We start from the raw sequence: 14,639 nt of genomic DNA, 5'->3' as shown, positions 1-14,639 counted from the left end.
AATATGGGGTTAAGGGCCTGCTCAAGGGCCCAACAGCATGTCTATACCGGGGCCAAATCTTCTGGGCCCCAGTCATGCACCTTAGCCACAAGGCTACATGCCTTGACATTGACATTGATATTGAGTTGTCATGGTGACAGATAGGCTAACCAATCAGCATTCCCTCTCCTCTTGTAGCACATTGGGAAATGGCCACACCCTCTCACGACAGCTGATACATCAGATAGCATCAGAGACGAGAGCACAGCTCATGCATTCAGGAGTGTTACTGTGTGCTGAGAAAAAGTCTTATTCAAAAACATTTACTTGCTCAAGTATGAACGTACTGTTGGCTAAAGGTCATGACCTTGCCCCTTGCTTGGATAGACAGGTCAGACCATATACTGTAGACTTTTATCTGATACTGTCACTAATCCTGTCCGATGGGGCACTCGGGGTGGAGCATGATGGGGGAGATGTATATGTCAGCAGACAAGGCCATTTTTGATTGGTTCTCTTAACAGACATGAGCATAGGTGAGCAAATTAAGCCCACAATTATGTGTTTCTCCTGTTGGGGGTGAAATTTAGCTATGTTACATTTCATTATTTATTACAGCTACATTATTACAGTAATTCTGACCTGAAAGCTATAATGTATATTATCAGCAAAGCGCAGGAGAATTTAATTGAGTCATAATTTTACACATTCTGTAATCTTAATGGAAATAGGAAACGATATATTTACATAATATAGTCTACGTGCCATAAAAGATGTAGCTTGATTTAAAGTCTCATGCTTATTATCTTATTGAATGCCTAGTCTTTATATCACACTGTGTCTGGAATATGCATAATTAAAAATCATGGCCTCTGTTCATCACCGAGGAAGCAAAATAGCAAAGGGGTTTAATATAATCTGGTAATGCCATTGTTCATCTGAACGTAAAGCCACACATGCTCATTATGACAGCCAAATAGCCAGGCATTTAAGAGGCTTCTCACGGTTTAAAAGGGAAGTCTTCTCATATCCTTTCACTATTTTTTGTCTGCTTGCTGTTTCATGACTTATTGGCATATCAGCCGACATGGAAGCTTTAAGAGACACACACACTTTCTGTGAAAATGACATCAGATACAGGAGGAAAATGCAGCCATTTTATGGAAGCGGGATGACCAACGTTGGAGGGCTGCAGGGCATTGTAGTTTTGTAGTTTTGTAGTGACATCGGCAGTGGCATTCATCGTGCCCATGGTAACCGCACCGGTATCGCCACGGAAACAAATGTCCTTGCCAGACATCACGCCAGAACCGGCCGCAGCCGCTCGCTCAAGCCATGTGAGTAATAATGCATCATAGCAGTGCTGGCACTACATTTACAAACTTAACATACGGCTAACGGGGGAAGCCAAATTGGCAGTGCGAGGACTGTCTGACAGCTTTTCTTTAATGCCCCCTCGCCGTGCTCTGCAGTCAGCGTTTAAAGGGGGGGGGGGGGGCATCACCAGGGAGCGACTCGCACTTCACCACACGCCCTGCGTTTAGCTCGCTGCGCGAGCAGATGTTCCGGGCGACACCCCAGGCGTAGCGTACAGCGGCTCTGTTACACACGATTAGCCGCAGATCCCCACGCCGCGTGAGCACGTGTGCTACAGTGACCACCTGGAGCCAAAAAGCACGGAAAGCAGAGCAGTCTGTCAAAGCTTACCTTGAGAGAGTGCTACCACAATTGAAACCTCTGTGATTCTGAACCAAGTTTAGGATATCAAAAGACACTTCCAATTCAGCATAAATGACATAGAACAAGTTAATCATATTACATAGTGCGCTCTCAGCTTCCTCAAAGATCAAGAACATACCCCACAGACAGACATTTTGCGCAAAATTTGACTGCACTGATTATGGCTAGAAGTCTGGGGTGCGTTTCCCGAAGCCTTCTTTACGCTACGTTGTTCGTAATTTGTACTTTAAGCTCTACCTTAACGCTTCAGCGTGTTTCTCGAAACGTTCTTAGCTAAGTATACCTTCTGTACATCGTACTTTCGTAAGGCTGGTCTGGACCACTCTTCGCTCTACCTTAGCGATGTTGTCAGCTCACTCCGCTAGTGGCCACCACTGTTACAACTGCAAGCCTCTAAAATCAGCTGTTGCACTTAGTTACATTTCTATCTGTTAACCAATATCTACACAAATAATTCTACAGTTGTAGTTGGCTAATAATATTACTAAAATACCACATTAATGGGACTGTTTTTATGCAAAGAATAAAATTGTACATTACGAAGGATGCATGTTGCACTTTATTGAACATGTTGCCTAATTGCCTTTTAAATGAAATTCATAAACGGACGATTTACTTGACGACTGACTTACTCTCTCTGTGGGCTGGAGCGATGTTTAACCATAGTTCTTTCTTTGTTTAGTTGGAGACCGTAGTCCTAAAACTGGAAAATAATGTTTCTTTATTCAGCGCCAAATCTAACAATATCTCCAATTCATTTGCTGTGAAGCTGTTGGACTGCTTATTTCTTATATATACGGACGGATAATTTTGTTTGTATTTTTTAAATTCTATTACTACGTTCCCACCAGTCATGATAAATACAATATTTTTAGTATTCCTGCAGTATTCTATTCATAAATAACACTACTTTCTCTCATAACACAGTCAAACAGTCGCTGCATGGAGTGAATAATCGATCTTAGAGCAAGTCGATGGGCCTAGTAAGGTCGCACATAGAAGCTATCCCTAAGTGATAGTTCAGGGAACACACTTAGAAAAGTAAACAACTTTAGTAAGGTATACCTTAGAGAGTCTTCGTAAAGCGCTAAGAGAGACCATTATCGGGAAACGCACGCCTGTATATTTGTTTAGTTATAATATTTGCTTGAACTTATAATAAACTTGTGAGCAGCAACCATCTGTTTGACATGGTGACTTTCATTTTGATGACAACCCTCTCAAAACACACACTTGATTGATATTTTAATTTCCCTGCCTGCAAGAGTGATTGAACACAGATGTCTTTGCAGTGATTCACTGTTTCCTCAGAACAGGAGATTTTTCTTCAAAATGAATATATAAACTGACAAAAAAGTGGTTGATTATTTATATATTAATTCTTGGAAACTATTGAATGCTTCAGTATCACAAAATTCTGAGTGTGCATGTCTAGAAGAGAAACAGGAGCTCAAATGCAAATCATAGTTATGGGTTCAGAGGTTGACAATGTGAGGGAGAGTGAGTCAGTGAATCAGTGATATTAACTCACTCAATCACTGGCTCATCTGGCTCACATGTTGCATGGTCTCCTGGTCAGTGGTACAGTCAGTTTGTCAATGTGAGGGAGAGTGAGTCAGTGAATCAGTGATATTAACTCACTCAATCACTGGCTCATCTGGCTCACATGTTGCATGGTCTCCTGGTCAGTGGTACAGTCAGTTTGTCAATGTGAGGGAGAGTGAGTCAGTGAATCAGTGATATTAACTCACTCAATCACTGGCTCATCTGGCTCACATGTTGCATGGTCTCCTGGTCAGTGGTCCAGTCAGTTTATCTATGTGAGGGATCGTGAGTCAGTGAATCAGTGATATTAACTCACTCAATCACTGGCTCATCTGGGTCACATGTTGCATGGTCTCCTGGTCAGTGGTACAGTCAGTTTGTCAATGTGAGGGAGAGTGAGTCAGTGAATCAGTGATATTAACTCACTCAATCACTGGCTCAGTCACTTATTCGCTCATACGCAAGGATGCTCTCACTCTCTGTATCTCACTCTCTCCATCAGTCAGTCAGTGAGGGCATGGGTGAGCGAGTGAGCGAGTGAGTGAGTAAGCAAGTGAGTGAGCAAGCGAGTGAGTGGGTGAGTGAGTGAGCGAGTGAGTGAGCGAGCAAGCGACTGAGTGGGTGAGTGAGTGAGCAAGGGGAAATGAATGATTGAAGAAGTGAGTGTGGAAGAAATAAAGTGAGAGACTAAGCTTACTGGTGACTGTGTGAGCGAGTGAACCAGTGAGGTATGTAGGCTCCTTGTTTCCATAGCTGCCTCATCTGGTAGAAGTGTCATTAGCTAACCTGCATTTCAGACAGGATGGTCGTGATCGTCTCTAAGGGCTGTTGAATAACAAGGCCTATTCTGCTCTGATGCATGACTTTTAAAGGTCATTCAATCACCCCGAATATTTCAGCCAGATCTATCAACGACACAGACGCAGGGAGAGAATTAATGTCTTGATATTTACACTATGTGAAAGTGCGCGGTCACTGGCAGCCCACAAACTCAGCAGACGACAGTGGGCACAACCCAAACTGAAAGCTGTCAGTCAGGGTAATGAAATACCCGGGGCCACTCCACTGTAAGAGCGACTCAGAGAGGAACCAGGTGCGCACTGCCACCGCCTGAGGTCAAACCTCCACCCAGCCAAGACCAGATCGAAAGTCACAATTCAGGCTTGTTCCAGTGCTCTGTGGCACATGCCCCATGGAGGTACGTGCCCTACCTTTAGTTTTTCTCTGCTTCATTAAACCATGAGCAAGCGCATGATTGGATGCACAGTCTTGGAGCATTCTTGATATGCCTGGGCTGAGATAATAAATAGCACATTCGTGTTTTATTACTTACACAATTGCAAGAGGCAGTTCATGTTTTATAGCATTCCAGACCAGGCCTGTACCCAGACGTTCCCCTAAATCTAGTACACAGAATAAAAGTAATTTATGAACTTCTGCCTCAGGTAGGTATATACATTGCTCTTTATTTCTAACAAAACATTTTTGCTTATCAGTAGCTGATAGTAGCAATAGCTTAATTATCCAATTTTCTATTTGGAAATAAAATGTAAAACAGTTAAATGTGAAAATGTTCATGTTTGTGCATAATTCACAGTTTGAGATTTTACACTTTGGGAAAAATTGTGGGAAAATTTTTTGCCATATGAGCCAGTTAAAAACTGAGAATCAACATCCTCTTCATCACATCAATCTCACCATTGGAAAAAACATAAATCACGTGGCTATCAGTCATATTTTTAATAACAGAAAAAGCACAGTAAATCATGCAAAGCGTAATTGCTTTTCACCCTTGGCAATCATTTCCATGCTGAATGCCTCTTTCTGCTGAGTTTCTCCTGATAATTCACACTGTGCATATCTAAGTGGGCCTGTATTAAGGGTAATCAAAATGGCAGACTCTCCACTGTTCGCACTGTCAAGAATGCTTAACGAGTTAAATCTAATCGGTACGATTAATCCCAGTACCATGCCTCCAAAGCGAAAGACTGTTGTTGACTCCATCAGAATGACATATAGCCCAGTATGTCTAATCATCACTGATGGTGTACGTACACAAATACCACTTTGTACAATTCCCATGATCCCATCTGTCCTTCACCCTCACTCAAAATTAAATGTAATTGTTCTATTTTTCTTCACAACCCAGTCTGGCGATTTCAGAAATTGCCAACATGAATGGAAGAGCGTGTTTGCTGTTTAATGAGAAAAGTAAACCTTATTTGCAAGTCAAACTAAAGGACAAATGTCGACTAAACCCAGGGGATAGTTGATTAAATGAGCTAATGCAATTACTGGCTCCTACAGACTTACCAAACTATTTCCACACAAGATTCTGGGCCTCCCTCTGACCCAAGACGCTAAAAAAAGTGCAAGGATCCTGCCCCTGTCTCAGTCAAGCCGAAACTACCACCTGTCAAACAAACATTCCCAAGATGTACATTTCCACTGTAAATGCCACTTTCACTGCCTTTCACTGTCCAAAGTCAGTCAGCAAACTCCCAATTACAACACTACTAGACTAAACAAAAAATGCCTGCAATGCTTAGCCGTAGATTAGCATCGACGGTGAAAGTAATTTGTTCGAATATTACAGTAGTTGCTAGTATGTTTACTTTTTCTGGTTAGTCAAAAGTTAAATTCAGGAACTCTACCAAAACATGTAATGCAACTATTTTGTTGGTTAGTTCCACTGAGGTTAACTGTTGTTGAGAGTAAAGGAACTGAACTCCTGAACCAGACATTTGGGACAATGACTCAAAATCAAACATATTTTAATGTTTCCTTACTCTCTTCCAAACTACTTGAATTTCACCAGGAAACACATAAGATTATCAACATAGGTTATGCACATCTGGATGCTTGCTAAGAACACAAATTGTCATACTGTATAGGTGTATGGAGTGTGAACCACATTCATCTACTTTACCAATGCGAAAATAAAACACTCAGTCTTGCACAAGAGTGACTTTGCACTGGTTCTTCCTGGATAAAGAGGGGGGAAAGCACTTAATTCTGCCCATTGGCTATCAATTATACTATGTAATTATATTTTGTTTACGTTTCTATCTATTAAATTACCAAATTTCAAATGAGTCTGTATGTTTTGAATTTTAATGTCGGAAATTCATTCAAATCCAGAAAATAAACAAGATGTCAGTTGTCCATCACCATTTGTTCTGCTACTATTTAGCTATGGTGTCTCAGGTAAAAGGATTTCCATGTTAATTGGATAACCTGGATAAATGAAAGCTAAGGCATTCATGAATAAATATTGTGCAGATACTCTCTCTCCCTGTCTCCAGGGGAGATGAATGAGGTCCCAGGTGTGGTCCACTCATGCCTATAATCTCTACCACTGAGGAAGCCACCTGCTCCCCTCATGTTGCTACACATACACACTCAAATACTCGCAAACACTCCCACACATTAATAATATAACCTTTTTACCATGCTGCCCAATTTTGTCCAAGAAGGGCCATTGTGGGTGCATGGTTTTGTTCCTGCCCAGCACTAAACACCTGGTTGATCTAATTAAGCTGTAGATTTGATTAGACTATGATTAGTTCATTACTATATTCCAACAGGTGTTCTATTACTCATTAGCGAAAAAAACCTGCACCCTTCAGACCTTCCTGGATGAACTGAACAACTTTATTACAGTTATTGAATTGAGCACAACACTGCACAAATTGGTCCAGGGCACCGGCTTCTTGCTCCAGGTTTGGGAGAAATCACATATGTGGCCTGGCGTGTGACATAATGCCTGGATGTATGGTGTTGGACTCGGATAGCGGGAGAAGGGGAAACAGACTGAGTGGTGGGAGGGGGCCATTTTGGGTGGGGGCAGGGAGCAGCAGACGTACCTAATGCTACTCATGCTGCCGGTCTCAGATCCCAGCTTGCATCGCTCCAGTTGGCTGGCGACGATCTGGCGTTCAGCCTCCAGTTCGCGGGTCAGTCTCTCAAACTGCAGCTCCTGTGGGCAAACAGAGAGACGCACGACATTTACTCAACACGGAGCTCTGCGTTTAGAGCCACCGTCGAAGCAAAACCGCTTCTGACATAGGAAAGAACATGTTTGCCATTGAAGCGCTGTTAAGGTTTGAACAAACTCCACCAAGGAAATGTTCTCTGTCTGGAGTAAATGATTCTTACTAAGACTAATGAAGTTCCATTAACTACTTACTATCAATACAACTCTGTCATATGCATCTACAAAATACCTTAAATAACAGGCCTGTAAATAACATATAGGTGAAAACTATTTTAAACTAAAACGTGTGAGGTTGGGAGATGATCCTGCTTCCTTCCACCATTTGTGGCCCAGCCCTAGTCCTGCGTTATGATAGATGGTGCTACTTATTTTCCTATCCTGAAAACTCCAGCAGAGCTGTGGTCAGAGACAGAACGTCCACAGCCAGCATTCCTCCACAGAAAGCACCAGGAACCCCCATCAGCACACAGCAGGACTGAGCAAAGACAATGCACGGCTACGTCTCTGCTAAGTGCACTCTGCTGATTCAAGAGGCGCACGCAGAGTCCAAATTTAAAATCTTAATTTGACAAAGCGACTGTTCACAAGCAAAAAGAAAAAGGTACAATAGCACAACCACACGTTCCAGTGGAATGGTTACCCTGTAGACAACCCTGTAGGAATGTATTTAGTGTTACATAAAATATAGCATTATATATTGATTGACATTATACAGTAAACTAGCTGGTGGGAGGGCAAGATGAAGCCTCTGAAATGTCTCGGCACATGACATCTACATCCATAAAAACATCCTTACATGCAGTACCTACAAGCACATGCAGGTTTTAAACCAAACAGTCACTTTTTAAGACACCAAGGTTGTAGGCGAGTCACTAATCATTAACCAAGCAACAGGACCCCACCTAGTAACTTATTAAAGTTAAATGGAGCATTCCCATTCACTGTGAAATGAGACACTCAATAGTCCACTGCACAGTTGGTGTCGATGGAAGAAGGTTGCTAGATACTGGACCCAGTATGTCTGTTTTGTAGCTATATCTGCGAACAGGGGTTCCCAAAACACTGACACAACAGAACAGTCAGAACTGTAGTTATACACCGTCACCATTCCTGCTGGAGCTAACTTTTGTCATCTTATAGACGAATCAAATTATGCAGCGTCCTTACCAATCAAAAACAGGGATTAATCCAAAGTGATAACAACACATTCTCAGGTAGACCACATGTACATTAATCAAAGAGTTAATAACTCCCAATGTCCAGGAACATAATACATACATCAATGGTTCATTGTACTTGATTTTTGCATGTAAATTAAAATTATATTACAATGGTAGCAAAAGCAGAAAAAATATATAACTTTTAATGCCTGTATCGTCAAGATAAATTCAGGCTGATAGAAAACGCTGCATGAAGTCAAAGTGTAAGAGCAGCAGTGGCAATAAATCCGACGATTAATCCGGCGACCAGCACTCAGCGGCGGTAATCAGCGTTAATATGCAGGCCGAGCTAGCGACAGAAGGGTCCGCAGCACCCAGGACGACACCTGTCAATTAAAACCCAAATGTGACAGGACTGGAATTAGCTCTCTCAGCCCCAGGGGTCAAAGAGACTCTGTGGGGCAGTTAACCTGAAATCTGGATCCCAGACACATCGCATGTCATTTTGGGCAAGGGACCAGATGATGGATGCCACAGGCATGCCTGGCCAACGCGATTATAAATAAAGGACCACACTGCGGAGATGCCCAGCCACAGCTACAACTGAGCTGCTAACCCATATTGAGCAGTTTTATGAAAAGCTTACCCATATAAATGTATATGCGTTTGCTACAAAAAGTATATCTGTCATTTAAATAAGGAAGTAGGTGAGTTCAGAAAAAGATAAGATGGACTTTCCCCGAAGGGAATTTGTCTCGGACGATATTTTCCCTCAGATTTGGATTAATTTGGTAATTAATGAGTGTCAAACAGGTCGATAGCAGGACTGATCTCTGCCAATTTTGACTTTCCCCAAGTTGCCAGGATTATCGATCTCTTCAGAAATCCAGTCACGGACTGAATGAAATGATCGTGGCCCACAGTCCCACAATCCCTACCCCCCATAAGAGAAGCCGGCACTCTCTGTGACTGTTTAAAACTCTCTGGACTGAGGCAAAATCAATCCCCCACTGCAGGATGACAATATGGAAGTTTGGGCCCAACTGACTAAGCCAGCAAAAAACCTTTAGACTTTCAAGGAGCTCCAAACTTTTGAATTTATAAAACATATTACATATATCTTTATTGTACTCTGGAAATGATATTATCTTATATTATATCAAACTTTGTAGATTAGATTATAAAAAATATAATAAAACTATAGAAAACCTGGAGTACAATGTAGAAAACACAAAAATATTGAGTCAACCAGCTGGTCACAAGTTCTCTCTCACAAGCCCAAGGGAGTAGGCCTCTGTCACACAGAAAGCCAGTGAAAGACAATACTCCAGATCTACAACCTGTTTTCAACGATTTCCAGAAAAACACCTGTTACCAAACCCCGCTCTCAAGTACGCTAGGAGACGAGTTATATTTACCGGCACATGAACCATGCTCCAGACCACAACCGCTTTGAGAATAGTCCACTTTGCGCGACTTTACCATCCCTCCCTTTCTACCACTCCACCACCTTGGTTTGCCTGGTCGTCTCTGAGAGTATTTCTGCGCTGGAGCCTGGGAGCAACTGCCCTCAATCACGCTGCAGAGAACAGAAGCTCAGCCAGGCACAAAGGTCTCCATGGAAACGGAGAACTTAGACCCTCTTTGGCATTATCTATGCAACATTTCATCACAAAAAAGGCCCCTCCCACCAGCCTGCCCCACTGCCTGCCTGCCAAATCCGCTGCCTCCCTTTCCAATCGCTCCTCTGTCCTCCCCCCCCACCCCCCCTTCTCCTGTTTCAAAAGCCATCTGCGCTCTGCAGGAATAGAGGGGAGGGGAAAAGCCACGAGACTGGCTGAGAATGGCAAGTGTTATTTTTTTGGGATTGAAACAGTGACTGTGTTCCCCTTGGCTGGCGATGCGTCTGTGCGGGTTTCACCCAAGGGATGCTGGGTAACTCTTCTGCTCCAGCGATGCTGTATGGCTTCACCCGCCTGAGAGGCTGAGGCTCGGACCACTGATGTGCCCATATAATGGAAGTGTTTATATATAGCTCATACAGAGAGAATGACAAGGAGGTGTCAGCCATGAGAGAGAGTGAAACATGTTTTAAAATGTGTGTGTGTGTGCCCGTGTGTTTGTGTGTGTGTGTGTGTGTTTGTGTGTAAATATATAAATGTACATATGTGTGCATTGTCTTCACCATATTTTATTAGATGTCTTTCCTACAGAGGGGTTAACAGTTTCAGCTAATGAAAAATATTTCATAAACAGGTCTCTAGCTAAATGCACAAATTTAGTTTTCCCTACCTTTTTGCCAACAAGCTTATATGGGGTTCATTTTATCAAAGCAGCTTGAAATAGAAAAAAATAAAAAAGAGATTCAGAAAAAGTGAGCGACTGACAGGAAAGAGGCAGCCAGAGAGAAAGAACTGGAGAGAGAGGGAGAAAGAGAGAGAGAGAGGGAGAGAGGGAGATAGAGACAGACAGAGAGACAGAGAGAGGGAGAGAGACAGAGAGAGACAGACAGAAACAGAGAGAGAGTGAGAGAGAGATACAGAGAGAGAGAGAGTAGTTCCATATTGAATATTTGATATTGTATATGACAAAATTGGCATTACTGCTTTGGTTTGTTCTGCCAATAAAACAGAATTTGGATTAAATCGAGATGAACTGAAAGGAGAAAGAATCGCAGATGCCATTTCTGCCAAGAGCAACAATCTCCACCCTGACAGAGATCTCACCAAACACCCTGCTATTCATCCTCTCGGCTGGGAATTAAGCATTTCAGGGATCCAATTAGACTTCCCTGGAATGGGGAGCTGCCGGAGTACGATCCAAATGGAACAGAACTGGGCGCCTGGGCTTTAGATACAGGCAACAAATAACAACACTAATTGAAAATGGAACTGACCTTCAGCTTGAAAGCCACTGAGATCGGCCAGTCGCAAAGGAACAGGATGCCTCGGCTGCCACGGTAACCACCAGCCCCTGATTGTTCACCCATACACATTGGAGAGAGACTCAATTCTCAGACCTATTCAATCTATCCTCAAAGTGCACTGTCCATAACCGTGAACGATGAATTCTGCTAAGAAAGATGACTTTTTCTTTATGTTAAAACGTGAGGACAGGAGTTCCAGAGTAGCTGGAATCAATTCAGAGTGAATTCATGAAACCCAAATTGCTTTCCTTCTCCTTTGCCTAAGGCTCCTTACCAGGACACAATGTTATTGAATGCCCTGTAGCATGCAGTAGTCTCGTTGTACACGATAATGTGAAATAATGCAGCAGTAGGACAGCCATTTCCAGACGTGGTTTCTAACTAATTTGTGAATAACTAAATCCAATGCCTGCAGGCACACTCAACCCTGGTCCTACAAACCCACAGTGCCTTTCAGCCTTCATTCTGAACCAATCATTCTGGCTCTACTAATCACAGTCTTGATTAATTGAGTTTAGCTTCCCTTCACATTTCTGAAAACGCCACATGGTGACAGTGTGCTGGGTTATTGATAACAGTGAAACAACAGCGTTTGACCTTCTGGTCAGATCAGTCTGGGCATCCACTTCCAGTTAAACGATCCGTGGATGTGTTCTCCCTCTCACAGCGAAAGTAGCACAGCTCACGACACTGCAGAAAACAGAGGTTTTAAAGGAGGGTAAATGCCCATTTATAGAGCAATTAAGGTTGAGTCCCAACTGAGAGTAAACCCTAAAACCATGGAGTTGCAAGTCCAGTTTCAAAAAGGAGTGTTGATCTATAGATGAGTCATGAGTGTGCTGGTATGCACTCTTGAATTTAGAGAGCAAATTACATGACTCACAAAAATGGCTGGCCACTCCAGATTAAAAATAAAAAAGGTAATTTACTTGAGAAATTAACATTTTTAGTCATTTTCAGATGTGGCCCCTGGTCTACTGGACAGGAAATTGCTTCCATGATGGCAGGGAAAGGATATATCCTCCTACAGTTGTGTTGTGAGGCCACTGCTGTTCAAAGGTGATCAGTTTGATTGATTGAATGACTCTGCCTACTCCCTCAGAAGATAAAATTCATTTTATTGCATTTTCATCTCACTCCCTTTTTTAAAGATATAAAGACCAGACTAAGCCACAGAGAGACAACTACAGGCAAATTAATAGTTAACTACTGTGTTCAAGCACAGCAATCGAAAGCACTGTCTGTATTGTTCCCAGCTATTTGACTGTTATTTGGCACATTACAATAGCCTTAAAAGAGTCCGGGTGAGGCATTGTAATACTATACTGTAGAATGGGACTCAATTGCAGTCATTAAAAAGGTACTCTTTAAGCTTTAAATGCCACAGCTGTTGATTCACCACCAGTTAATAATAATAAGTAGTCAATAATAATAATAATAATAATAATAATAATAATAATAATAATATTGCAATGTTTTATCAGTTCTACACAAAATGATACATTACATATTTTGCAAGTGGAATGGTATTGAATGACAGATTGAGAGATAAAAAACAGACTAGTTAAGTACAAGGTCAGTATCCTCTGATCCACCAAGCTTTCCTGGATACGTACCTCCACATACACTATTCTCTTTGATGCTGGCATTTCATTGTAATTCATTTTGGCAATACGGTTATTGGGTCCGTCTGCTTGTGGTATTGTACGTGTAAGTAGCTTACTGTTCACGTGGTCATGGGACTCAGCTGCCAAATTAAGCAAGTCCTTTTCTTCTTCCGTACAGCAGGACCTACACTCCCAGAAGAAAGGGTTCCAAAAGGCTCCTCTGTGTCTCGTTCACGGGTTCTTTGTTTGGTAAAATGGTTCAATATGGGAGTTTTCACACTTTTCACACCTACCATAGAGGGTTCCAGAACTAAAAAGGGCCCCCCTACAGAGTCAAGCCAAAGAACCTTTCTGAGAGTGTAAGAAGTAAAGTTCTATTAAAAGGTTTTTCAAAATGTTGATTTTACAGAGGTATTAAAGCACATGTAATTTTGGCTGTTAAATTCCCTGCAGTTCCTGTAATTTTAACACATACATTGTTCATTTGGGGCCAGGAATCACCCCAGCCACACTGGGGTTTGTCCTTAACAGTTCAGGAGTTTACTGGTTCATGCCATTTAGGGTAAATGATGCTGTTTGTTACTCACAGTGACAGTTAAACAATGTGGACTGTAAGGGTGGGAGAAAAGGGGAACAGTTGGAGTAATTGCTATTAGAGGTTATAAAGGAGGCTGAGGACTGAGAACTGAATCTGTGCCATATGAGAAGTGCTCTGAGCCCCGGCGAAGTGAAGCGGCTTTTCCGACGCTTCAGTCAACATCACTAAACTGTGACTATGAACAGGAATACGGGCACAGACAGTGATTTTAATTAAAACAAAGAAGAAAAAATTCAACAACAAACAAATGCATTTTTTCCTCTTCAGAAGTAGTCTAGTTTGCCTGCAGACATAGATTGACATTTCTCTTCTCATGAGGCAGTGGGTGTACATTTTATTAGATGAATGTCACGCTGTGCGCAGATGAAGTTATTTTTGGGCCCCAATTCCCCTTAAAATGGCCCAAGGGGGAGTTTTGGAAATGGAAGCCAGAAATGTATTGTTTTAAAAAGATGGATGAGCCAGAACCACTTCAAGGATGACACAGAAAAAGAAAAAAAAAGAATCAAACTTTCTAAAAAAAAAAGACTGATGGGGACACTGTGCTGTAGGACACTTGGTTTTCCAGACGACATGTTAAATCAAAGGCCCTTACTGCGCTCTTTAATGATCCCCTGGCACTAATTGCGAAGAGTTAGGGGTTCCCCAGTGCGCGGTATATCCCGCCAACCTGGCTCTCTCATCCTGGTCATCTAATTAGGCTGCAGTGTAACTGGCGGAGCAAACCATCCCTGTCCACATCAGTGTATGAGTTATGACTTCTCCCCCAGAACGAGAGCCGTGTGTCACACAGTAGGGCCACACTTATGTGGCAGGTGACAGAACTGCCATTGAGGTCCTCTGATGAAATGTGCACATGCATGCAATGAAATACTATTATTATTATTATTATTATTATTATTATTATTAATTTGAGAGGAGATTCACACTGTATTTCGTGATTGTGGTTCAAATTTCGAATAAAGATATCATCGGACGTGCGGATTATATAAGGCTGCTTTCAGCATTGAGGACAAGCTGAGCCTCTTTTCATTTTGTTCCATTGTAACATTATAATGTATAACCACCGTGTAACATGGGCCTGATC

At 42.2% G+C, this 14,639-nt stretch overlaps 1 protein-coding gene across 8 annotated transcripts in view; it reads right to left on the bottom strand.

Annotated features, from left to right (window-relative positions):
• Nucleotides 1-14,639, bottom strand: part of LOC133136751 (catenin delta-2-like) — a 193,170-nt gene that overhangs the window by 125,916 nt on the left and 52,615 nt on the right. For 7 of the 8 annotated variants that reach the window (XM_061254459.1, XM_061254460.1, XM_061254462.1 and 4 more), the window contains exon 3: nucleotides 7,131-7,243. In XM_061254459.1, coding sequence (XP_061110443.1) covers nucleotides 7,131-7,243 — 113 coding nt within the window. Of the gene's footprint in view, nucleotides 1-7,130; nucleotides 7,244-9,839; nucleotides 9,944-14,639 lie in introns of those variants that run through there. The other variant, XM_061254467.1, reaches the window with a different exon arrangement.

The sequence above is a fragment of the Conger conger genome, chromosome 9 (assembly GCF_963514075.1).
Source record: "Conger conger chromosome 9, fConCon1.1, whole genome shotgun sequence".
Taxonomy (NCBI): domain Eukaryota; kingdom Metazoa; phylum Chordata; class Actinopteri; order Anguilliformes; family Congridae; genus Conger; species Conger conger.
The sequence above is the reverse complement of the archived record's forward strand: the minus strand, read 5'-3'. Positions and strand labels throughout refer to the sequence as shown.